At 43.5% G+C, this 27,277-nt stretch overlaps 1 protein-coding gene across 2 annotated transcripts in view; it reads left to right on the top strand.

Annotated features, from left to right (window-relative positions):
- The window catches only part of DIAPH2 (diaphanous related formin 2), a 3,364,504-nt gene that overhangs the window by 1,693,783 nt on the left and 1,643,444 nt on the right, over nt 1–27,277 (top strand). For both annotated transcript variants that reach the window (XM_069213107.1, XM_069213115.1), the window contains one exon: nt 2,145–2,243. In XM_069213107.1, coding sequence (XP_069069208.1) covers nt 2,145–2,243 — 99 coding nt within the window. The remainder of the gene's footprint in view (nt 1–2,144; nt 2,244–27,277) is intronic.

Here is a 27,277-nt window from a genome sequence, read left to right as displayed (position 1 = left end):
ATTGGAGTGGTGCAGGGTAGATTAGACTGGCATAGCATAGAGTGGAGTTGCGTAGATTGCAGTCGCATAGAGGAGATGATTTCAAAGTAGAGTGAAGGGCCTACAGTGGAGTGGTGTAGAGTAGATAAGAGTGCAGTGGTGCAGAAAAGAGTGCAGTGGGACAGAGTACAGTGGCATTGAATGCAGTGGTGCAGAGTAGAGTGGCATGGAGTTCAGTGGCAGAGTGCAATGTTGCAGATTAGAGGGTCGCAGAGTACAGTGGTGTATTGTAGAGTGGCATAGAGTGCAGTCGCCTAGAGTGCTGTGGTGCAGAGTACAGTGGCATTGAAAGCAGTGGAATAGAGTGCTGCGGTGCAGAGTAGATTGGCATAGAGTGCAGTGGCATAGAGTGCATTGGATTTGAGTAAAGTGGTGAAGAGTGTAGGGGTGTATTGTGCAATGGTTAGAGTAGAATAGCATAGATTGCAGTGGCGTAGTGTAGAGTGCTGCATAGTAGAGTGGTACAGCATAGATTGCAGTGGCGTAGAGTAGCACAGAGTGGAGAAAAGTGGTGTAGGGTGCAGTGGCATAGGGTAGATTGTTTCAGAGTACAGTGAAGAAAAGATAGAGAAAAGATAATATACTTCAATATGCTGAAGTATGTAACGATAACAACATAAATAATAACGCTAGACATAACGGCCCAAAATGAAATATGGCTTCTCCCTGTTAGCCACTCTATAATCAAGCCCTTCATTACCTAGATAACAAAACATTAAACATAAATGTTAGAAAAATATACCCTTCTAATAGCTAAATTGTTGCGTGAAAAGGTAAAATCTGGGCCCAATCTCGACTTCACTGTTTCACAAACTGGTGTGATCTTAGGCAAATACAAACATTGTGTTTCACAGAGTCTCCTTTCTAGCCTGCAGGTGTCAGGCTGAGTGGGACTCTGTTATCTCTTTAGATCTTGCTCAATGTCTTGCAGCTCCTCTTGAAGGCATACTGCAGTGCTCCTCTTCAAGGCAGCAGGTGATGCAGACAGTAATCATCCAAAACTCTTTTCTCCTCCTCGTGCCCTTTGTTCTTATGAGCACCCTTAATGCCCACAGGTGTGAACAGGACAAACAAAAGAGCAGGGGGCGCAGGGGGCCTCCTGACTCACCTTCATTCTGTTACCATCAGATTGGAGGATGGTCGGTACAGGGCTGTTATAAGTAGCGCTTTTGTGTGCTAATGGCCCTCTGAATAATAGATGTGAGAGGGGAAATTATTGTGTCCCCTTGTCCCCCCCACCTTCGTCCCCCGTGTCCCCCACCCAACAAAATCTGGGGGGGATACATCCCCCGCGTCCCCCACACTTCCTACGCCCATGGGCCCAAGGGTTGTGATGCTGCGTCAGGCAGATTGTGGGGAGGAATGAGAATTATTGTCAGGATTGAGTGATATAGCGTGCAGTGGTTGAGGTGCAGTGCTCTGAATAGTGCATCGGGAGCCAGCGTTTCCTGACTTTGAGGGTATTGTCCATCTCATCGACAGAACGGCGTCCTGCACAGGCACTCTTTCAATGCACTTCCTGCTGTGATGGCTGTCCTCGGCTGAGCTTTGATCGTTACTCTTTTTGCGCGTTAGCCAATTGATTCACAGCCTAGCTGAAAAAGAGGCTTCGTGGCGGACCAGCGCCAAGCGCCTTGGATCCAACGGATCAATTTGATGGTGCGACGTGCAAAGCAGGTTTATAGAGATCGATTCTGAGTTCAATACGCTTTGCTGCTTCTTCTGAATCACAGAATACCAGCACTCGATGTAATTAAAAGAAATCCGGACAGTCGTAGACGCCGCGAGGTGCCAATTTAAGCCTATAGGCGTTTGTGGACTTTCTGAAATCGTACACATTACATACATCTGGGATACAGGCGGAAGGTGCATGTTCCCTACGGGCATACTTGCAATTTCCCCAGCCATCCTGTGATTGAAATTGATCGTCTCTTATGTCATAAAAGAACTATTTCTTTTACATTAAAAAGTAAATAAAAAACATTTGGTGGTTAACATATGAAATATACAACTTTGCTGTTTCCTTTTATATAGATGTCGCCATGGAAATGTGCACTGTCTTTCTTTGTCAGCACCAATACTTACATTTTTACTTTCTATTGCAGTGAGAAAAGAGGTTGAAGAGACAGAAGAAAAACCTATTTCAACAAAGAAAAAAGTGAAAGAACTAAGGGTGTTAGATGGAAAATCCGCACAGAACCTCTGTAAGTTACACTTCATGAAAACTTTCTCTCAGAAATTGAATTTCTTTTCTATGACAGCAAGCTGGTAAACAAAAATATATTTGCATTCTGCCGAAATATAAATCTCTACAATGTTGTAGATACTGTGTTGATTTCACCCCTGGGTGGGTTTTGCAGAGGTTTAATAGCTGAGTTTGAGAATCCACCTAGGTCTTCCCAACACAGTATGGTTTTAGGGCGAGCCACGCATCAAACATTAGCAAAATCAGATGTTTTTTTGTACCTGACGTAAACACCTGGCCTTTGAGGCATTGTAGCTCACTATGCCTATGTGGAACAATTAGATTTCATGGTGTCATTCTGCTTCCTTAATGGCCAATCATGTGGACGAGCAGCTATCCTCTCTGGGTAGCTGGGGACCTGTGACATTTACAGATGTGCTTGAAAGATGGGGATCAGAATTTGTGGATGCAGTGATTTCCCACTCTATACTGAGGTGCTCCTGGATCCTGATGTCTGTTTCTGCCACCCTGAGCTTAGTAAATCATCATGTGTATAAAAAAAGAGAAAAAAAAACAGGTGCTATGATTTGATGTGGTTCACTCAACACCCTTTTGGTGCAACAGATAAAAGCTTCGGTATTAGGTGATACAAACGTTTTCCATCATTTCTGTTGTCTTTGTTGGGAGAGACATTTCGACATATACAGCTAATCCGTATCCACTCTATTTGACAGTCATAGCAATGTTTATGTCAATAACTGGTGTGCGGGACATGTTAGTTGTCACGTTTTAGTAGTGTTTTTTCCATACCTGCATTGAGGTGGGCTAATTATCATTTTTATAGGTCTGAAGTGAGGCACACACACATTGTTTGAAGACACTGCAAATGCTTTAGAAATGATGACTGATTATCTATGCTTATCAGTCATTAAATATATGCTGCTGGATGTGTGCCAAGGATAAAGGTCCAACAGGTCCTGCTATGAAATGGAACACCAAAATATAATTGAGCTACTTTATTGGTTTTGAAAAATCGTAGAAGAAGCCGATAAGAAATCTAGAATGCAGCCCAAGAGCATTGTTAGGACAATTCAAAGTATGAGTCACTGCCTTGAAAGAGGCTCTGTCTTAGAACCGTTCACCATGCTGGATCAAAACAAAGGTCTAGCCCAGCAAACCCAGAAGTTAGGATTAAACGAGGTATTAGAGCCACCAGTGACTCAAGCAATATCATTCAAAAGAAAAACAGAGTCTTGCTTCTAATAAGCTGCATCTCACCGCAACTGATGGGTGCACGTTGGATTTTTTAAAGACAAATCAGGATTGGAGGCATGGAGGATTGTCTAATAAGTGAAGCCATCGACTGAAGACACAACTGTGATCACAACATATATTTGGTTCAGAAAATATATGAGAACCCTAGTTAATTTTACCATGGGTTATGGGTCCGGCTCAGCACTGCACTTGTTAAAAACGTTTCTGATAGAAGAATCTATATGTCGTTGTTCATACCAAGCTCGCTACCAATGTTAAAAACGTCACCAGATGCCACTCACGTGAGTAGGGAAACCCTTTAGGTTTTTAAAGAACCTCACCCATTAACTCTAGTTAGTGACATGCTTCTTTGGAGGATTCCCACCCTAGTGCATCTGGGTATGCTATGACGCCTGAATTACAGCTGAGCGGGTTTCTTTTGAGGAGTACCAGTGAATTAAAATTAACTCAAGGTTGTTCACCACTCAAGGCAATTTTAATAATGGAAACCTTGGGTAAGCTTAAAAACAAAAGTGGATGTGACGTGAGATAGTGATGATCTCCCACATCCGAGGTCTACGTGTTTCATCTATTATTTTCCATGCCCACTGCATCAATATGGCTTTCTACAGGGCGGAATCACTAGCCTGTCATTTCTAGATGGTGGCGGCATGCACGCTAAGACAGGCAGTGCTGGTGTATCAATTTGTGACTTACGATCTGATGATGTTTTGAACATTGGTAGCGAGCTCGCTTTCATTGATTGTTGTTCTTGATAAGGGAAGTGAAGCAAGCTTTTGTCTCTGCTTACTCTCCCTCTCGTTGTTATTTTTTTCTCAAGCCAAAGGCAGAGTTCATTGAAGTTGTTCACTTTGCCACTATAAACAGCTTATGTATTAACCAAGTAATAATTATATACCTGAAATTGTGAGGAATAAAGATTGTGAATCAAGAATACACTATGGACCTGATTCACAAACCCCTGGCCCTAATGTGTGGCTGCCTTATTTTTTGTGCATATGTAATGTGTTGGGGAGGGTTCACTACTCATTGGTAATCGTGACATATTGTAGATCAGCCAAAAAGTGGGAAACTCTCTCTGACACGATACTAGCCATGTCTAAGACACTTAGTGGACATTCCTTACTGGCTATTCAATGACAATGGATTTTGGTTATTCTATGAGCATTCTTGGATGCATTCTGGCTATCCCTAACAAAGTAGCGGCCAACCATTGACATATAATTCGCTTTTCGTTAATATTCTTGAAATGATAGTGGTCCACTGCTGTTCTATATGGGCAAAGTTGCCAATATTCTGGCTATCCCTTTCATTTTGGCAGCCAATCCTTACAATATAGTCACTCTTCTGCCTTTATTTTGAAAGGATTCATTCTATATGACATAAAAACTTAAAGTGGGCATTCCTGTCAACAGTCTTGCTATGCCTGCATACTACTAGTCCACCTTTTTCAATGCTGGCATTCTTGGCAACTTACTGGCTTTCCTGTTATGTTAGTCCCCTATCCGTGACGTGTTGTGAGCACCCGTAATATAATTCTATCCCTCAGTTATTTGATGGCGGTACTCGAAAATTGTGCCACTCTCAGCTGTGGCCATACTTGACATACTGGTTTTCAGAATCTGCTCCCAAGCTTCTCATAGCAGTGTAGAATAAAGAAGAGTTTTATCATTTCAAGTAAGCAATCAGTTTAACAAGTCGGAGTGCCATAAGGAACCGCCTTATTACACCACGTGAAGATGTAAGGTTGGGGCTCTGCCAAATTGGAAATTATTGTGGTAGTTCAGAAAAAGGATGGAAAAGGTTTCGTGAACTTCAGAATGTTAAGTGTTTTAAAGTTTTTTTCTGTTTATTTTTTCTTGAGGGTGTGCTGAAGCAAGGGGAAACAGCATGACATCAGGTATTTGAGGCTCTTTTAAGAGGACTCAGCAATACCCGCGGAGATGCTGTCTTTACCGTGCACTTTCCAGCACTACAGGAACGCTCAGAGACATGCTAATGGATTGTATTTTCATAAATACATTTCTTGGCAAATTGGTAATGCAGCACATTACCTTGCAGGAGGTCCCATTTGGGGGCACTAATGCTAGCAAGGTGTCAGCAGCGTCGCTAGTGTTTTGGCGTCTGCTCCAGTTTATCTGAATGCTGTGACTTATAAATAAGCTTGCTATGGTATGACACATAGCCTTGTTAGGACTGTTTCTCTGACTTCACTTCAACTTTCCACACTTGCATCAAGATTACCGGTGAAAGATATAGTTTCTTTGCGATAAGTCCTTTCTATGCAGGAGGAGCTGAAATGCTTCCGGGTTCAGATGATGGAGATGCACGCTGACGTGCCCGAAGCCCTTCAGCATTCTTCAGCAGTAAACAATGTAGGCAGGCCTGTGCCCACAGCAGTAACTTATGAGGTGGCAAATGTATTAATTGTCACTTTGTGTTTACTAATGAGCGAAATATTATACAAGTATCGCACCCCGAATATATATGAATAAACTCACACATTTATTGAGATGTTTATTTTTGTGCTATACTTTGAAACGAATGCTAACTGTACCGAAAGTGCCGGCCGCATCTTTTTTAGCATTCAATAAATTCTTTGCAGTTCAGCAGACATGTTTATTTCCATGCCTCTGCCTAGGAGCAGACACCTACCAGTTCGCATTCCCGAAGAGACGCAGACCTGTGACTTATCTCATGAATAATTGCCATGGGCATTCATGTGTTACTTCTGCATCACTCTGAGGACGGGGGTGGGTGTCTGAGGAGGCTGGTGAAAGGCACGGTGGGCCATCAGACTCAGCGTCTTGGCACGTGCTCTCTCCGTGATAGTAATACAGCGATACCAGTAAGTGTTTTGATGGCCACTGCGAATGTATTCTCAGTGGTATTAGTAGCAAATTAAACATTTGTGTTAAGCAAAAAGCATAGAGGTGGGCACATCTCCAACACGGGGCTATCATTAAATTCAGTGCAATTCACTGAGAGAAAATGCAGATAAAGAACAATGTGACGTTTTCCCTTTTCAGTTTTAAAAACTGTCCATGGCTGTAATCTAAACCCGGTTTGATTATGATCAGCAGATATAAGGAAAGACAATTGTGCGTTGTAATGTAAATATTTGTATAATATTTGGAAGACGTGACATTACCAGCCTCTCAAGTTAAGTAAGGAAAAGCATGTCCCATCAAATAGTGAAGTTTCATCTCCTTACTTAATGCCACCTCTTGCTGACGAGTCATGTGAAGGAAAAAAAAGGCTACTTAGAATATGAAAGTAAGGACCGGACAGACAGTGCACAAGAGGTGTCATTGAACTAATGGCTCCAGACGCAAACATCGGCAAAAACAATAGGTCTCGCCTTTGAGAACTATCGGCATTGTCAATGGTTTGTGCCAATGCTGTGCAGAGTGGCTAAAAGGGAAACAAAATATTAACATTCTGTGGGCATGTGAACCCAACATGTACACACCTAGAAAATGCATCAGGGCTTTTTTTTCTTTTAATGGCTTGTCCATGTTGGAAATATAAAAAAGGCAGTGCCAAATAATTTGTTTTTTTTTAAAAGTGGGTTGGGGGAAGCGACAAGGAGAGGTGAGGTGGAAACAATACGGAGGGTACGGTTGTGGGGAAGGATCACAGAGGAAGTGGTTGGAAGCACTATGGAGTGTGACAGGAGCAGCATACAAGATGGGTGAGAGAAAGCAACATGGAGCGCAGGGGAAAAAACGTAAAGGCGAATGAGAGCACAACATGGAACACAGAAAATCACACAAGCAAGAAAGTGATGCTGAAGGGGAGAAGCACACAATAGTAAACTAAGCATGTAGAAGCACACAAGCCGAGAACAACCTATAGTCTGTGGCTAATTTGTGCTTCTTGTTTCCGGTGCTGAGCAGCAGCACTTATTTTTCAGGGCCAGCGCTTATTCTTCTGCCCCAAGCATTTGCTGCAAGCAAAAGACACATATGGGAAAGGCGGAGGAAGAGAAAAACTAAAAATCGTCACAATGGGAGAAAGAAGAAAGCTGCAAGAGTGAACTGAAGGGGAAGGGAGTGGCTTTAAATGGATTGAAGAGGCCCGAAATGGCTTCAGGCTTATGCTGCCTCAGGATTCCATGTTCCCACATTTAATTGCAGCAGCCGCATGTTTAAGTGGAGGGCTTTGAGCACTGGCACATTTTTATTTACAAATTAAGCACTGCATATAGTGCAGTAGAGTGATGAGAAATATACAAGGGAAACAGCTAGAAAGCCCCTGGACTCTGATGGAGTGGTTAAGCAAAAATAAAAAAAGAAGTGTCTGAAAAGTAAGCAGTGGAAGGACACAAATAATGAGACCATGCTTCAGGGGAGGAACAAACTCAAGACAAGGAATGAAAGCCCACAAAACCAGTCTTTGAAGAGGAACTTAGTTTTATTATTCTCATTGCACAGCAATTAAAATGTACAATGCAATCAAATATAAAGATTATGCAAATGTCAATCTTTCTTATGAGCACTCACCCTAGGATTCACAGCAGTATCCTATGATAGTGTTCCTTTTCAATGTTCACATATTGATTTCAATAGATAAGACTGGCAGGTAAATAGACAGCTATAGACAGTATGTAAATGTTTCTTAATCTTTTATATCTTTACTTGATACTTAGATGCATAGTTTGACGCAAGGACAAGTTAATCAAGGGTAAACAAACATAAATGGAGGCCTCAACTTTTCATGAGAGCTGCAATCAATTAAAGCGTTGAATGAGCTTCTACGGGAATTAAGAGTCATATTGAGTGATAGGGAGGTTACAGTGGTAGCAGTGAGAGTGAGGTGGTGATGAGGATGGTGGTAGGATTGTGGTTGTGGTGGCGGCCTGGGGGGTGAGGGTGATGGTAGAGGTGACAGTGGTGGTGGGGCGTTTGTGGTGAGGGTGGTTAAGGTTATTGTAGGGTGTTGGTGGTAGGGTGATAGTGAGGGTGATGTGGTGAGGGTGGTTAGAATGGTGGTGGTAGTGTAGTGAGGGTGCTGGTTGTAGGGTAGTGATGGTGGTTAGGGTAGGGTGGTAGTGCTTACAGTTAGGGTAGTAGTGGTTAAGGTGGAGGTGAGAGGAGCTGATAGTAGCAGGATAGTGGTGGTGGTAGGCTGGTTAAGGTGTTGATGTTAGTGTGGTGGTGATGGTTAGGGTGGAAGTGATGATTAGGGTGGTGGTTAGCTTAGAAGCACGGTAATTGTGGTTATGCTGGTGTTAGGTTGAAGGTGGAGATGGTAGGATAGTGATGTGAGGGTGGTAAAGGTGTTGATGGTGGTTAGGTGAGGGTGGTGTTTGTGGTGGTTGAGGTTAGGTTAGTGGTGGGTAGGGTGGTGTAAGAATAGTGGTGGTAGGCTAGTTGGGGTGGTGGTGATTAGGGTGGTGGTGACAGTTAGGTTTGTGGTGATAGGGGTGTGACAGTGATTAAAGTGGTGGTTAGGGTAGTAGTAGTGGTTGGTGGTAGTGGTGGTAGGTTAATGTGGTTAGTGGTTATAGTAGTTTTTGGGAGGTGGCGGTTAGGGTTGTGGTGATGGTTAGACTGAGGGTTGTGGTTAGGTTGAATTTAGTGGTGAAGGTGGTGAGTAGGGCAGTGGTTGTTAAGGTGGTGATTGGTGTAGGTGTTCTTAGGGTGGTGGTGGGTAGGGTGGTGGTTTGTAGGGTGGTGTTGTTTTGAGAGGTTATTAGGGTGGTGATTAAGGTGGTCGTGAGGGTGCTGTTTAGGATGTGGTTAGGATGATAGTGGTTAGGGTGTCGTTGTTAGGGTAGATTGGTGGTGGTCAGGTTAGGGGAATGGTGGTAGGGTATTGTGGATGTGGTTTCGGTGGTGGTGGTTAGTGCAAGGGTAATGGATAGGATGAAGGTGGTGGTTAGGCTGGTGGTTGTTAAAGTTGTTTGTGTAGTTGTGGTTAGGGTGGTGGAAGGGGTTTGGGGTGGTGGTGGTGAAGGTGGAGGGGTAGAGTGGTGGTGGGGGGATATGGTAGGGTGGTTTCATGGTTAGAGTGGAGGTAGTGAGGATGATGTTAGTGGGGAAGGTGTAGGTGTTGTTAGAGTAGTGTGGTTGCGGTGGTTATGGTACAGTGTTGGGGTAGTGGCAGAGATTCCAGGTGGTAGTTTGTGGTGTTTATGGCAGTAGGATGTTGTTGATGGTTAGGGTAGAATTGTGGTGGTTATAGTAGGTTGCTGATGGCGGTTAGGTTACAGTGGTTGTGTATGGGTTTGCAGGGTGCTGGTGAGGGTGGAGGTGGTGGTTAGAATGGAGATAGGGGTGTTGGTGTTGTGGGTAAGGTGGTGTGATGGTTGGGGTGGTGAAACAGGGCCTGTTTCCTTGTACACAGTTCACCAGGGGCTATATCAGAATCCCATTCATTGTGCTACCCCAACGCACAAGAGGTGTGCCCATTTCTTTTTGGGTGTACAGAGCATCCATTAACTTGAATAAGCTTTGAGTTACTGCAGGTGGTGCTCGAAAAGAGACTCATTGCCCTCATTTTCCATGCTCAGCTGTTTACAGCACATGCACTAACTTCGATATATTTATATGTTAATGTATGTGCTGAAAAGGGGAAAAAGAAATGCACGCGCTCTTCGGCGTCGTTGCACTGCAGAAATCAGCATTATGCAAGGCCTTGGGTTCTTACTAGTGAAATGCATGCAGTGACAAGAACTCTGCCGTGCAGTGCCCCTTTCAACTCTGAATCCTGATTAGGGGGACCGAATCATAATCACTGTGCATTCTGTAACGAGAACCTAAGCTGTCGACTTTGAACAAAAATTCAGACGTTCTTAAACGTGCTCTTTTGGCCTCATGTACTCGCTGGTGGAAGATAAAGTACATGCAAACTGGACAGTCAATGCTAGCACTACCCCTGGATGTGAGACAATGGCAGAGAGCTATAGTTAGCACTTTGCCCAGATTTCCAGCAGGTTTTTGGCTGATCAAAAGGATGATCACAAATTGAAGGAAAAATGCAAATAGTCACACGAAAGTAGAGAAAGTACTGTTTGTGCGCATTTTTTTCTGCCAATGTATTGTTTGTGCGAAAAACATGGAACAATTCTATCAGATTTGGCATTATTTTTCCATCTCTCCAAAGGGTTCTCTAGCTAACAGGCCAGCACATTAAATATATATAGAGTGCCCGATGTACGGCGGCCTAACATGGTCGCAAACAGCAGAAATCGCCGTTTGCGACAGCAAAATGGGCTGGTACAATGCACTGTGCCTATTTTGCTTGTCGGTCACAGACATGGTGGTCTGCTGTCCCCAGCAGCCCACCATCCCTGTGAGTGTAACCATTCCCAATGGGGTTGCAAATTACGACCTACATTATGAATATTAATGAGGTAGGTCATTTGCGACCCCAATGGAGATCCCAAACAGTGTGAGTTACACTGTTATCCATTTCATTTTGTGACTTGCAATTGAGTTGCTAATTGCGAGTTGCAAAACTCAGGGTCGTACATCTGGCCCAGAATATTTCAAGTTAGAGAGTGGGCTAATCTTTTTGTTAAGTATCCCTGCCCTAAGCTGAATGTTCAGAAACGGGAGGTTCGACAAATAGGATTCATTAATTAACAACTACTAAAAAAGCAAAAATATATCTTAAAAAAACATGCTTTACATTAAAGGTAGTCAATATCTTTCAATTAAAACAGCATTCGCAAAAAATGACATTCTAGTAGATAAATGTGGTCGTTACATGCCTGCAATAAAACTTTTACACTTGTAAATATTCACTATTTCTTTTTTTTACTTGAGATATGTTTTTAAACAACATGCCTTTGAAGTGTGTCAGGCATTTTATATTTATTATATTTATTATTGGTGATGAAAGCAAGAGTAAATAACCATCTAACCATGCATTCAATTGCAGGCAACTGCAATATCACAAAGTCACTAAAGCACTTTAGAACATCAACTTTAACATTTGACAGAAACAAATCGTCATCTAACTTGCAGGGAAAATAAATCACCAATATCAAAAGCTAATGTAAAACTAAATAACACTATAAATGCACACTTTGAAGCAGCTTTGTCACCAAAGGGAAAATAACTTTCTTGTGGCTTAATGTGAACAATGTGCACATGCTTTGTGTAGACACTCAAAGTGAAAGGAGGCAATGAATAAAGTGGATGACCAACTGCCCTATGCTTTATTGTGGGTGGACGGAAGCAACTGTGAATGAAATTGAACTGACCAGTGAATGAAGCTACTGACAAACTCCTTTTATGTATGTATGACGCTTATGAAGTTTTTTTGGAATAAAAATATTCTGGTGAGACAGACTAGACCTAAACAAAAAAACTCCTGGAAATGGAGGGTTTACATTAAAGCTGAAATGCAGAAAGATGCGTTAATGACATGAGAAATGTTTGCAGGGACATCACTGAGGCAATCCCGCGGGATAAACTCTACTAGTCACAAGTTCTGCCTGTAAGTGAAAACAATTCCATTCATACTTTACTTCGACAGTTTGCCACAAAAATACATATAAAACCACAACCATACACAGAAATAAAATCTGACCACTAAATAGAATAGATATCGAATAATTAAATAAAATAGAAACATAAAATGCAACCATAGGTAAATCCAATTCGTTAAAACAGCTGTAGAATCTATGCAGAGTTCATAATAGGTCTTGAAATATACCCTCACTCAATAAAGTGCTGTGTTCAGTGGCAACAATAAAGGATACACCCCAGTATTAGTACAACATAAATGCCTTATTTTACAAGGGAGCTACTCAGCTTCTGTCTAACTCTGCACGTCAGCATCAGAAACTGAGAAACTGCAAAGACTATACATTGCCTTGTACCTGATTTCAGATTCCTTGGTGCTTCTGTGTGTTCCCTGACATCCAGATTATGGCACAACCGTAATACCCATTTCTTCCTGTTGCCATGATAGGATGGGCTGAGGAACCATTTCTTTAGTTTCTCTGCAGGAAGGGAACTGCCAGCCTACTGCCCTGGGATTGCGTGCTCCCTTATCAGCGAAGGAACGGAGCAGCAGAGTCCCATACCGAAATTGCAGAAAGAACTTCCTGGCACCTACAGGTTCAATCTCGTCCAGGAACTGTTGTTCTGCAAATTGTCTTTCAACATAAGAAAGGCGTCTGTTAGGGACCCCAAATTAGTCCGCCCCTGCATTATTCCCATTTTATATTTCCAATAGTTGGTTTTAATGGACAGTTTAGAGGTCACTCAAGCATCCCCAGGGGCAGCCCATAGTCTCTTTTTCCCAATCATTATGAGGGTCATTTTTATATAGCTGCTCTAAGGTATATTACCCGACCCTGGAATACGTACAATTTCTTCTAGACCCTGTCGATATGAACATAGCTCGGCGTGGCCAAGATACTTCTCCAACACAGGATGGGTCTCATTCCTATCCTATCAGAGTTTGATCTGAGCTCCAGATCTAATCCAAGGGGGACTAGGGGGACGATAATAGGGAGTCCCACCAGTTGACGCATGTATCGGTTTTCGACTGTCACCAAGGCAGACACATCCCTATGACCCACAGCTCTGCACCATAAAAGGCTGCTCCTCCTAGGACTTGGTGATTGTAAATCTGGAGTGCCAGAGAGATAGGGTGGAATTGGGTGCCTTAGTGCACTTTTATTGTTCTCCCAGTGGATTATTCCAGTTTGAGCCTGCGTTGTGATATGCAAGTGTGCCATTCAAACTGCTCTGTAAATGTGATCCCTAGACAATCAAAGGTATGGGCACCTTGCAATGGAGTCCCACTTGGAATAGGATTAGATCTTGTTGAATGGCATGGATTAAGAACCATATACTTAGTTTTTCCTATGTTAATCTCCAGACCCCTTTGTCTGCAGAAACATTCAAAGTAGTCTGATCTTTTTTGCAGCCCCATTGGTGATTTAGAGAGAAAAAGAGTATCATCTGCAAACATTAGAGCAGAAACCCTGTTTGCCAGACTTGGTGTATCATTCTCACATTGTTCCAGGAAGGCTACTAGATTGTTGATATACAATGTAAATAAGGTGGGGTGAGGACACAGCCCTGTCTTTCTCCTCTATTAACTGGAAATGGATCAGACAATTCACCCAGTTGGCCACATCTAACATGTGCATAATTATTTTCATGTAGCTCGATGATGATGTCTAGAAGCTCAAGAGCGAGCCCCATTTTGCGCTAGAAACTGACAGAGAGAAAATCAACGCACTAAATCGAATGCAGACCATAAGTCTACGAATACCACATAGAAGCGACCACTCACTACAAGGACTGTTTTCCAGTATATGAGCTGGAGTCAGAACACCAGGTCTAAGGTGCTAGTGTGTACTCGAAAACCAGTTTGCAGTGGAGTCAAAATCTCTTTCGTGATTATCTATTCCTGCAACCTCTCCAAAATAATCTTACGAAATATCATTTGAGAGCTATTTGTGAGGCTTATAGGCCTATAATTATTTGGAAGAGCTTGGGAGCCCTTTTTAAAAATGGTGTTATTTCTTCCTGGCCCAGGACAGAAGGATGAGTGCCCCTTTCATGATAGCATCAAAACCCACTGTGCAATATGTTCTCAGAAGTCAATCTCATCAAGAAATAGGTTACTGGAAATCTGATCTGGCCCTGCCACTTTGTTAGGAACAATTTTCTTGATGGCCTTACTTATTTCCATAGATGAAATGTAGGGTGTCTCTAGGCTTACACCCAAATCAATTCTTGTTTAAATGGGCATCCCTAGCGGTCTGCCTCTACAAGGTTGCCTTGATGCATTTAAATTGGCCGGATCACTGTGGGGGTCTCCCGGCAAGGAATACAAGCTAGAGAAGTGAGACACCTAGTTGGATGGGGAATATGTTTTTTGATGGGACAGAAGGCATCTCATCTAACCCTGGACACAATATTCCAGAAGGATCAATGGTCCCCGCCTCTTACTGCGATCAAAAGACCTGCTCATCTACCTCACTTTTAGTCTCTTTTCACTTCTAAGACAGTATTTTTATATGCCCCCCTAGTGGCTTGTACCAGTGATGTATCTGCTGCTTTATGGCATGAGTAAGTGCTGCCATGGAACTTCTAAATTTCTTATTGTACCAAGTGAGGGGATTTTCCTTCTGACTGCCTGCTTGGACTTCACATAGAATCGTTTTCTTAACCTTAGGATCATCTGATTATGTATGATTTTAATTTTGCCCAGGATCTTTCTTTGGTCCAGTGGCAGATCCAGCTGTAGAAATCCCCCAATACTGTCAGCTACAAACTTGTATATCTTCCCAACTAGCTCCTTAGACTGTGTCATGGCACTTCATTTGATCCTGAGCCAATTATTCGTCATTCTCAGCCTTTTATTGACTGGCTCGGCACAGTTAGTATGGCCAGTGTGTGCAAAAATCGAGAGAATAAGATCATTGTGGTCGCTGAACTGGGGGGTATTGCGGTCATACCAGTTAAGTGGGATCACATTCTTACATCAAGCAGTATACAGTCTATGAGGCTAGTACTTTGTATACAATTGAATGTATGGTTTCCCTCTCTATCAGAGATTGTTCTATCATTACAGGCTTGTAAACCCTGATTAAATGTAAATGCATTCAATTGGACTGCCAGGGGAGACCATTTCTTAATAGGAGGGATTACTAGCCCCGGTATTGACCATACTGTATCTTCCTCAAGGGCAAAGGCCTCAATGTTGGCATCTAGTGGTTCATATTGGCAGTGAAAGTCCACCTATGATTTTTATTACGCCAATAAGTAGTGCTGCCAGATGGGAGTTCAAAAGCTTTATAACCGGGGACATGGTTTTGTTTCCCACTGGTCTACAATACACAATATATGTACCTTGTAGACTAAATTCTGCAGGAAAGTCAAGCTGATGCACAGAGTATCAGGAGAGCCCATCCTAATCTCCTTTGCCATACAGGTTAGAGTGGTACTGACCCAGATCATGCAGTGATACTCCCACCCAGGTTGTCTAGTCTTGGTCCTACACAAGGCATTTGATTCCCTTAAATGTCACTTCTTGTTTGAGGTACTACATAGATGCAGTTTTGGCGCCCGCTTCCTCCGGCTGGTCAATCTTTTATATACCAACCCCGCTGCTAGGGTGTGAATTGGTTGCCACATACAAGACCCTCTCACCATACAACGAGGAACTTGCCAGGGCTGCCCGTTGTCCCCTCTTCTATTTTCTCTGGCACTTGAACCCCTGGCAGACCACCTACATGCCCGGGGCCAACACTGGGGGGTCTCTTTAGGCAATGATACACAGTCAGTCTTGCTTTATGCAGATGACATACTTCTCTACCTCAGAGACATTATGGCAATTCCTCCCACCATTGCAAACTTAATTACTGACTTTGTAGCCATCGCTGGCCTTAGGGTCAGCTAGACCACTGTTACCTGGCTTTGCAACTCCAATGGGTTCTTACACGTGTTTAAAGGCATGAATCCTGCCGACACTGCCACACTACTCCCCTCTTAAAACCATGAGCTTGTATTGCATTTATTCCATCCACTCTCTAAGATTCCAGTGCCAACCATTTCCCATCTCAACATTGCACACAGATCCTATTGCAGAACTCTGGTCCTTACCTGGTCATTCACACCATATGCCCCCTCATTGCCTCTTCTTGACATGCTAGGCAGCCAAACACATACCACCCTTAGGGAGCTGACATGCGGTGGGCTTGCACAGCATACGTGATTTATGTGTCGATGTCTCTCTTCTGTCTATGGATGACCTGGCAGCTAGCACCAAACTCCCAAAAGGCCTTTTTCTACTACATGACCCATCATAGACGTTCGTTCTGACTCTACAACATTTAGTTTTACAATACTTGCATGTAGTAAGCACAGGCAGACCCGGTGGATCACTGGCAGTTTGCCATCCCACACAGCACTACCCCTTGCTACATTGCGTGGTCGCTGGGACACAGACCTTGGACGTGCCTTTTCAGATAGTGACTGGGAGATCATAATGTCATATCCCTATCTAGTCTCTTGTAGTGCATGCTTCAGAATGTTCCACAACTTTATATCCTACATCATGCTTACTTGACCCCTAGCAAGATCAATCGATAAGTCCACCGTACCGATGCTGCCTGCCCCTGTTGTAAGGCTCTAAATGTAGGTATACTTCATATGCTATGATCCTGCCCTGTCTTGGTTAAATACTGCCACTCTGTCATGATGCAATTAACCCATTGCACTGGCTGTGTTCACACATGTACCTCAGAGGTCTGTTTCCAAGGGCTCTACCGAAGCAGTAAAAAGTACAGGACAGTGGCAGGATTTGCTGACCTGGCCCTCCTTCTGGTAAAATGCATAATTACATGGAAATGGAAGGCAGAGGCTCCCCCCACAACGTCTGCATGGGATCCTTCCATGATGTCATGGGAGTAGGCAAGAGCACAATAATACATTGGGAGTAGGTACATGGACTCTGTAAATACCCCACTTCAGAGATGTGGGATGCCCTATTGGAAAGATTCTGAGAGGGGACTCTGACGACAACGCCCAACTCTTAATTATCAATGCAGACCATGCTCCCTCCCTCCTTGCTTCCCTCATCTCCCAGCCTGTGGCTTTCTCCTCTCCCCCGTTGCTTCCTCTCGGATTTCAAGACACTTATGTTGTGCCACCTTCAACGCTTAAACCAAGTGCCCTCAATGTTTATTGTTCCAAGTTCCTTTGTTTCATTTTGCTTTTATATTATCTATTTCTTGCTCAAAATTGTTCCCCTCACTGACACTAGTCACTAATGCTCTGACCTTTAGACTTACGATGTATAAATATAAGAATTTAATGTTCCTCTGACCCTTGATTATTGTAATCGCAGTTTCACTTTATGCTGTACACGGTTAAGTGGCTTGCATGTTTGGAAGGCAACGCAACTTGTTGAAATGCTGACTCACAATGCAGCTTATAAGGAAACATGACCTATGTACAGACTGTAACACATTGTACCTGTTAGATTCCACTAATTGTGTGTGTTTATTTTTTAAAAGAAAAAGTAAATAAAATATCATTAAAAAAAAAAAAAAATCGTGAGCCCCTACGGGCCTACCCTTCTCAGTTGTTACAGCTTTCTGGTTAAAGTTGACAAAGCTGAAGGAGCTTCAAAGACTAAGGGTCTAATTTATGGTTTGTCTGATGGGGTTACCCCTCTGCCAAACTCTAAATCAGGCCCCAAGTCTCTTGGAAAAGACAGAGGACATCCTTGCAAATAAATTGACACCATTCTGGGCAGATTCATTTCGAAGACAGCCCTGCTATGTTCCACGATATTAGTTTAGTAGGAGGAGTTTTATACCTGGTAACAAGATCCTCACCATTACCTGAACAGAAAAATAAACCCCAACTCTCTACTGCTTGAGATAGCAAGGAAAAGGTGGAACTATTCCGGGTAGATCTGGGCACCTTGCTATTAGCAGGATCAGATCTAGGCTCCGCTGTTATCTTTTGATTACATAATTCATGTTGGAATTGCTGCTCACCCCTCGGGGAACTAGTCCAAGGCTATTATTGGGCATGATTAGGGAGGGTTAATACAAGGGGGTCCCTGGTTCAACTATTCCTTGACTAATAACAGCTTTGTACCAAGTTTGGCACCATTCACTGGGATCCTGCCTTTTTCTTTGGTCACTTTGGACAGTGGTGAGAACAGTTCCTTTCGGGCATGTGGGATCAGAGCAGTGACTATCCAGTAAAGATCTCATGGGTAGCACAGACCCTGCTGTGCAGGAACGGTTACTTTGACTATCCACTTGGTCCTGATTTACCCTTGGGGCCATGCATATGGCTTGTGCAGCTGGAATCTGTGAGTGCTTTATGTCAATCAATTCATGCTCAATAGCTATCAGACGAGCAGTGGCAGAAGAAGATTCTGCAAGAAAAAAATCCTTCACTTCAGCAATACGGTCCTCATTCAATTGAACTACTGAAGGAGGTTTGTACATAGATACTTCCTCAAAACCTTCCATGAGCAATATTGATGGCTGCACCAAGGTGGAAGGCATGAGAGAGAAACTAGTTTGGCTGGCAACCTCTGCAGTTTTGTTTCGGGCTGCCTGCCTGGGCCAATTAGCAAATCACAGAAGGCTTCAGACTTTCAACAGCAAGGGGCACATTATAAGCATGCTCAGACCCACCACTGACAAATGGAGAGGCAATGGGTGTTGGCCTTGTCATATTCGTTGAGAGGAGAGCCGCATTAACAACTGGAGCAGTGCCAGACCTAAGAGAAAGTTTCCTTTCCGTTAGTTCAATTTCAGTGCTTATAACCCCCAGGCCCCTTAGTAGCATCCTGTCTATTGAGATATTTTTTACAGGTGGGGTAGAGATAGAAAGGCTTACTGCACATTTTTGCTTGACCATTTCTACAAATGTTAATGATCACAATACAAAGGAAAATAATGTAAAGTAATACCTCCAGAATCAAGGCCAAAGATGGGCTCTGACAGGTGTGGACAGGCCCACCCTTTGCTCAGGCACATCCTATGCTGCAGGAGCTTTGAGGCACTTTTCAGCACTAAGGGCTCCTCCCCCTGCCTCTCAACTGGCACCTCCTGACGCTGGGGGATTCTGGTGTGTGGAGTCCCCTGCAGGTGCAGGCATCAGTTTGTTGAACTTTTGGATGCCCGGTTAGTGGTAGCAGCTTCCAACTTGTCTATCTGGGCTTCTTCGACTCTTATGTCCCTAGCCCTGGTTTCAGGGGACCTGCTAACTGATCCTTGGAGTTACTGCTTTGAGTTGGGGCTGGGAATCAACTTTTTCCCAAGCCAAGAGCAGCAGACACAGTCCAAAATTCACTGGCCCAAAGTGCAGCCCCTCCAGTGGCGCAGCCTCTCTTTGTGCAGTTTCAATGGCAGCTAGCAGTCCTTTTTTGGTTCTATCCAAATCCAGTGTGATCTGAGGGGCAGGGTGCCATGGGTGCCATATTTATCCCAGAAAAGGGCCTCAAGGGAACCACGCGTTCACTATTCTATAGGCTACTCGGTCCGTTCGCTCCTAGTGATGTGCTTCCTGTGGTGTGTGACATCTGGATATCTAAAGTGCAGCATTCTAACCCCTTTCAGTATGGCACAATGGTTCTTCGGTCTCCAGGAGCTTGGTAGCCCACCCTAAATGTGTGGCTACCTTAGGGCTACATGCTCATGGAAAACAGTTTGGGGATGGGTTTACCATCTCTGGCCCTGTCTCACTATGTCTACAGGAACATTAGGCATCCTGCTTGGGGGTGTTGTTATTACTTCACTGGCAAAAGCTGCTTCCCCTTTGAAGCTTGCCTTTTGGGCTAGCACCCTGAGTGGCTGTTCTGTATGTGGAACTAACACTTCACTCTGCGCTAACTGCCTGTATTCCTAAGTGTGGGAATCGTTCACATGTTTCACCAGGTGGGCAGAAAGCTGTCTGTGTGCCAGGGCCTTTGTGAGGTCGCTGAGCTAGCTGGAGTACAGATTGGCAATTTTCTAAAAGTTTCTGAACTTTATTTGTGACATTAGATTTGACCTGGGCATTAAGTCAGGTTTAATGCCACAATTAATTTAATACCTTACATTACCCAGTTAGGTAGTCCAATTCAGATGTAAGCCAGCCTGGGGTGCCAACCGGTAACTATGTCTTAGCCAATGGGGCTTCTAACTTATCCACAGCAAAACCACAATTTGGAAGTATAGCTGTTAAGACATATGAAAAATATATGTCCTACTTAACAATACACAGTTCTCTGCCATAGAGCTCTATTGGCCTTTTTTAGACGAGACTTAGATACATTGTCAAAGGAATGGCAAAGTACATTGCCATTGGTTTGAATGGCAAAGTTGAGCTGGCAGTGTTAACACTGTTCTTCCAGTCTGCAGTGGCAGGCTGAGAGCCATTTTGTGCTTTCTCACACACCGGGGTGCACTAACAGTGCTGCAGCCCTTAGTGAACATTCGGCCTTTCAAGTCCTGGGTACTATATAATAGAGACTTTGAAGTAAGCCAATCCTTGTCAATTAGATATAGCCAATTTGACATGTAATTTGTTTAAGGTTAGAACACTGGCATCGACATCTAGTTAGCAGGCCTCAGTGCACTCTCAGAGTCGATAATCCAGCAGCATCAGTCCTAAAAATGTGGGGCTGAACATGCAAGAGGCATTTCATTATAGTAACTTGTTATTGAATCACAATTTCTATATATGAAAAACCATTTTTGTGGTCGAAAATGACCTCATTCTGAAAATTGGCCAGTTTTAGGCTGCAAAAATGCTTTTGTGCATGCGGTCCTAAATTTATTACAAATAAAGAGCATGCAAAATCGGCCCATTTGTGTTCAAATTAGATAAAATATAACTTATCCACCTTGTTGTTAATTTAGATTGATATTCCATTTCTGCCTGTTTTAATTCATAATGTCAAAGAGAAATAGTAATAGTTGGTCAGCTGAGTAGTCTTATCGGTGCAAAAAAGAAATCAAGCCCCAAAAGTTTCATCCAAATACATTCCATTTGTTCAAAGTTGTGTGGTCCTCGTCTTAGGCATGGGAGTGAAAGCAGGAATAGTGTAACATAAAGCATGGAACCCATTAATAATCTTGAAATATTCCAGAGTTGACCTTCTACCTTAACTTATATGATTTTGAGGGGACCTGCAATTTAAATTTTATCTTTTCCTGACTCAGTTAAAAAAGAATACCCATGGGTTTGGGTTACGTATGTTCCTTGGAGTAACCAGCTTCTTTTATGTAACAGAGCAATACTTACAGAGTCCAAATCCTTAGTAATACTCCCTGCCACTGGGAGTATTTCCCTACATATTGTTGTGCATTAAATTTCCTTCCATTGGAGAGATTGGGGCTGCAAATAAATATTATCCAACAAAGTGTGTTTAGCTACAGTGCTGTCCTAGAGTTAGTTGAGACCTTGCACAGGGAGAAAAGAAGAGTGTCAACAATAACATGTGTCTTAAGTATGAGGTTCACATGGCATATTGTGTGACAGATTGTTCTGAAAGCCACATTCACTCATTGTTTTGAGTTCTGAACTTGGTCTGGAAATTATGTTGCTTTTGGCACGCAAACTCTAAGGACATGAGGACACATCTGGGACATTGAGGTGGACCTCAATATTATGGAACACAATTTTCAAAATTTGCAGGCATGTGAACATGATGGGTGACAGAACTCTCTGGCTAGTAAACTATTGCAGTTTTTGGTACTTTGCAATTCTTCGTGGCATTGTCATGGTGAGTTGGAATTGTGTACCCTAAGCCACTCATCTTCTATGGCAGTTCCATGTTGTCCCAGTCATGTTGCGCCCTAACTAGGGGTTGTCTTGGCAAAGCAATAGAATGTTTTTGTTTTTTGAAAAAATACATCTCACATCAAATGTGCAATATTCAACTCAAGATAATATTACTACACATCAGAACTCTGGTGGACACACAGGAGTTAATTTGGAATATTTGTGATGCCGTAGGCACGCACACGCTCTCACAGACAGACAGACACACTCTATAGACACTGCACCCTAACAATGGCATATTCCATGTGGAATCTGCCTGCCACTGACCACACTTGGAAGTTCTAGAGTAATGTGCTACTCACCAAAAAGCGATTCAACACTCACTCATCAGGGGTAATAAGTGCTATATAAATGCAATTACAATTACCAATGGTGTGTATGATGTAAAGGTGGCACCCTTTGTAGGGCATGTCATTCTCTGAACTACACTGATCTTTCATTTTGCTCCTGTTTATTCTATGCTGGCCAGGATTTTATGTGCCTTAAACTAGGTAGACCTGGTATATCCTGCTTCTTCATTCAATTCAAGTGTGGATCTTTTCAGCTGTGACAGTCTTAGCAAGTCTCTCAAGATATTTTCTCATTAGTGTGGAAGCCAAAAACATCATCCCATTCATAAACGCCCCCCAGTGCTGTTTGGTGAAGTTTGCGTTTCATCATCTTATAGCTTTACTGGATGTCATTTAATAGCTTATCTCATTTAATAGTATTTGACATAGGGCCAAATGACAACATACCTTTGTTCAGACATCACAGAAGCCCCTAAAATTGTGGCCCTGGTGGCTCTAAAGAGCTCTTTCCTTTTTGTTGGAATCATAGAGGAGTTTCAAATGAGGTTGTAGCGATTGTGAAAGATTGAACATTACATTTTTTGCAAAGTAAGAGATCTTGGCATCTGACACATCATGTTTTCATGACCTTCGTGTGTATAGTCAAATTACAGTTGGATACGTTTGTTAAAGTGTCATGTTTGCATTATTACCGGACATTGTTGTGGCCTCAGATTGTGGAGGCAATATCACTGACTTTGTCCTTTGTGGCAGTCATGGGTGATGTATAAAGCCTGAGTTGCAGGTATTGGCTGACTTGCATCGTGTGCTGAAGTCACGGTATTTAGGAAGTAGGATTCAGGAATATCTGGTTCAATGTCTGACCTCTTGGATTACTGCCGTAGCTGAAATCCACAAGTCCTGGAAGTGGTTACAATTGTCTTTGTGCTTATCTTAATTGTCTACAGCACGGGAGCTTTTGAAGGTAGTACCATATTTGTAATCATCCATGCTGTTTTTAAAGGCAGTGTAGCAGGTGCAGTGCATTACAAGATTAGGCCGAGATCCAGGTGTGGGTGAATATAGGTCAGGATATTCAGCATTTTTGTTGTCCCAGGGGAGCACTGAATTGAAACGTGTGTATTCTCTGTTTGTGCAGCATGCAGTCTAATGGGTTGCAGGTCAACCCTGCTAGGAGGATGCCAGCACAAACAAGAGCTAAATTATTTTTTAAAGTGTAAAAAAAAGTGTAATACAGCACCCAAAGTTGCTGCACTGTCTGTTGCTGCAGTGCAGAGCTATTTGGACTAAGATGTGGAACTACTGTTCAGTTCCCCAGTGCTGGAGCACGAGGAGATTGCCTACCACCACACAAGCACCTTTGCGCTACGTGCCACACAAGCACCTTTGCGCTACGTGTGTGATGTCTAGCATGTGTTTTTATAGTATAAGCGTATCCTTACAATACAAAATACTATAATTAGACTAACTTTTCATCTCTAAACAAATTTAATGTGTGCTCTACAGTTCTGCACAACTGAAATGCGTGAAACATTGAGCTAAATTAAAAGATTTTTCCTTCCTAGTTCCTACCCCAAGTAGGCCTTTTGTGCAAAGTACCATATAACAATTTTAGTAGAAAGGGCTTTGCTTCAAAAACCATGGGTGGCAATGTGGGAGTGCCCATGTACCACCAGTGGGATGTCTTCTTGATAAAAGAAACACTATGCACTATCTACATTACTTTAAAAGATACTTTTCAGTGCAAAACGAAGTTTTTGTACTGGAGAGTAAAAACATTATCAACATTTGGTGCCACTTTAGTTGACTTTGCTACAGTAAAAAGTGGTGATAAATCTGTCACACGGAGTTTGAGATTTAGGGGTTTTGCTGTTTGTAAAGGTGTGGCCTTGTAATACAGGCATAATTATGGCGTTGATCAGGTGGGTGACAATTGGTTTTAGAATGAGTTAGCAGTGTGGTGGGGCTCGTAGTGGAGTAAGGGTTCAGTTATTAACTTTGTATGGCATCACATTGATGTCATTCTTTTCTGTGCACAGTGCTCCTGAATATGCCTGTGCACACTGAATTGTATTCTTTAGTAGTTTTTTGCATGTCGATGTTCCGTTCTTATCAGTCTTGTCTGTGCTTCAATACTCATATGTTGTGGTCCAGTATTTCCACACAGGAATTACCAGGTACAGGAACATCGGACCTGATTATCCATATATAGAGAATTTAAGCAACCAGTGCTATCCATAAGTAATTAATTGCAAAACATATCACTGTCATTAGAATGTTATTGATGCTAGGCAAAGTTAATAATATAATATATGGTGTGTTACAAGAGTGCGCTTGACCCAATTTTTTTTAAATTAGATAAAATATAACTTATCCATCTTGTTGTTAATTTAGATTTGTGGCAAAAATGAACCTTATTCCTCAAAATGAGCAGAAGATGATTTGTAGCAGTAGAATAATTATTATAAAACATTGCTGGATGATTTGCCATCCTTAACTGCTGAGTTTAATGCAAACGTGTGAGAATGGAAAGCCCTAGTTTTGGAACTAACCCAGATGTGTTTCTTTAGAATACTGCAGGGGGTTACTAGAGCGCTTGAGATGTTATCTATTGGTGAGTCTCTAACGAGGAATGAAATCCGACTGTCCAGAATTTCTTTCTAATTGAAGTACATTTGACTTTACCCTTCGTGCTATCGTTTGTTGGCCTTGGCCTGTTAGTTAGTGCGTTGATAATACAACTCAAAGAGATGATTGTGCTGGCTTGTCTTATTGAGGATAACTTTCCCATTAGAAGGTATGGTAGAGAATCTGAGTTCTTTAAATATGAATCGCCATTAATCCCCTCTGTTGCCTACTGAATGATGCAAACGATTTTCAGATCCACTTGGAACACTGACCTTCAGATTGCTTTATTATTCTGGAGCGTTAAATACGAGCTATCCGGGGCTAGGGGAATTGGGGAGGGGGTGGTGTCTGCAATGAGGCACGAATAAATATTAACAAAACTATTATAACATTAAACCCGACTTCTAGAAGCAGCTATGTGTTGGATTTTAGACTTTATAACACATTCTAGTTATGTCAATTGGAAACAAGCGTGGAAAATGCTTGAGAGATTGGGTGAAGATAACTATTTTATTCTCTACCTACAATCTAGCATGTGATTTGTACCTAACTTTGCTTAGAAGAAAATATCATTAAAAAAATCTGTGAAGAATGGTATGAAACAGCACGTCCTTGCCCCATCCCACTTTCAAGCTTATAGCAGGTAGTCTGGCAACGAGCCCAAATTAGTGAATAGCTCAAACGTTTAGTGGACACAGCTATAATAAGCAACTTTGAGCCAATGATTTGTCACTCCTAAAAATATCTTATTGTGTAAGTTGACCCAAGGGTAGGTCGCTCCCCCTGCCACCGCAGCTCCTCCAGCTCCTCCAGGTTCCTGAGACCCACCTCACAGTAAGTACCCCCCACCCCCTCGCTCTGCCCCGCGCTACTCACCCTCTCTCCTGCTCCTGCTTCTTTTCTTCTTTTCTTCTTCTCTGTTCTTCCTCCTCGCTCCTCGTCTGTAATCTTCTTCTGTACTCTTCTTTTCCCCGTCTTCTCTCTTCTTCTGTGTGCTTCTCAGCCTCTCCTGTCACCTCTCTTCTTCCTCATCTTCTTCTGTGGTCTTCTGCCCTCTGTTCTTCGTTTTCTGTATCTTCTTCTGTATTCTTCTGTATTCTTCTGTGTTCTTCTGTGTTCTTCTGTGTTCTTCTGTTCTTCCGGTCTTCCTTTCTTCTGTTCTTCTGTTCTTCTGTTCTTCTGTTCTTCCGGTCTTCTGGTCTTCTGTCTTCTATCTTCTGCCTTCGGCTCTTCTGCCTCCTCCGTCTTCTTCTCCCCACGCCTGCCCTCCTGCTCCTGCCTCATCCCCCTCCCTCACTCGCATCCCCCTCTCTATCTCCCCTATCTAACCCGTTCACTATCTACCTCCCTCACTCCTCCTATCTACCTATCTCTCCATCTCTCTATCCCACTATCTAACTCCCTCACTCTCCACCTCCTCCTATCTTCCTATCTCTCTATCTATTTCCCTATCTATCGATTTCTCTATCTATCTATTTTCTCTATCTATTTCTCTATCTTTCCCCCCTTCCTGCCACCCCCTCTATTACCTATCTTCCTATCCTCTCACTCTACCTCTCACCCTCACCCACCTCTACAACCCCCCCTCCCCTATCTTCACAACCCTACTCCTATCTTTCTCCCTAATCTCCTAAACCTCTTAACACTCACCCCCTCCACCCTTAAACCCCCCTCCACCAGCTCTTCTCACTCTACCTGTCCCCCCCTCCCTCGCGCTTTCCCGCCGCGACCTCCTGCACGCCCCCGCCCCCCAGCTCCCATTCGCCCCCAGCTGACCCCTCCCCCCCTCCTACCTCATATGGCGGCCGCTGCGCGATTGCCAGAGGCACGCCAGAGGCAAGCCCGTCTGCGCCCGTCCGCGCATGGCCCGCGCCCAACGCCACGACCCCTGGTCCCCAGCTCTCCCAAGCCCCGCTGATCCGCTACGACCCCACCACCCTCCACTCCCTCAACCCAGGACGCTCCAACACCTGCTTCCAAGCTCACCCCAAACACACCCATGGACCCTTCACCTGCAACTCCTGCAAACGCATCTTCCACCACGCAACTACCACGACCACAAGCCCACGCGCCATCAACCACCTCAAGTGCATCCTAGTCAACGCCCGCTCCGTCCACAAACATGCCGTTGAACTCTGGGACCTCCTGGACTCCACAGCACCGGACGTCGCCTTCATCACGGAGACCTGGATGAACGCCTCCTCTGCTCCAGACATCGCCACCGCAATCCCCAAAGGCTACAAGATCTCCAGGAAAGACCGCACCAACCAAGCAGGAGGAGGTATCGCCATCATCTTCAAAGACTCCATCAGCGTCACCACCTCCACCGAAGACACCCCTCTCGCCGCTGAACACCTGCATTTTCAGATTCGCACCGACCCGAGGACCACCCTCAGAGGATCCCTCGTCTACCGTCCTCCCGGACCACGCGCCCCTTTCAGCGACGCCATCGCCGACTTCATCTCCCCGCACGCCCTCGCCTCACCGGACTACATCCTCCTAGGCGACCTCAACTTCCATCTGGAACAAAACAACGACCCCAACACCACCACCCTGCTCGACAACCTCGACAACCTCGGCCT

Source organism: Pleurodeles waltl, chromosome 2_1, assembly GCF_031143425.1.
Source record: "Pleurodeles waltl isolate 20211129_DDA chromosome 2_1, aPleWal1.hap1.20221129, whole genome shotgun sequence".
In the NCBI taxonomy this organism is placed as follows: Eukaryota; Metazoa; Chordata; class Amphibia; order Caudata; family Salamandridae; genus Pleurodeles; species Pleurodeles waltl.
This window is presented reverse-complemented; position numbering and strand designations above follow the sequence as displayed.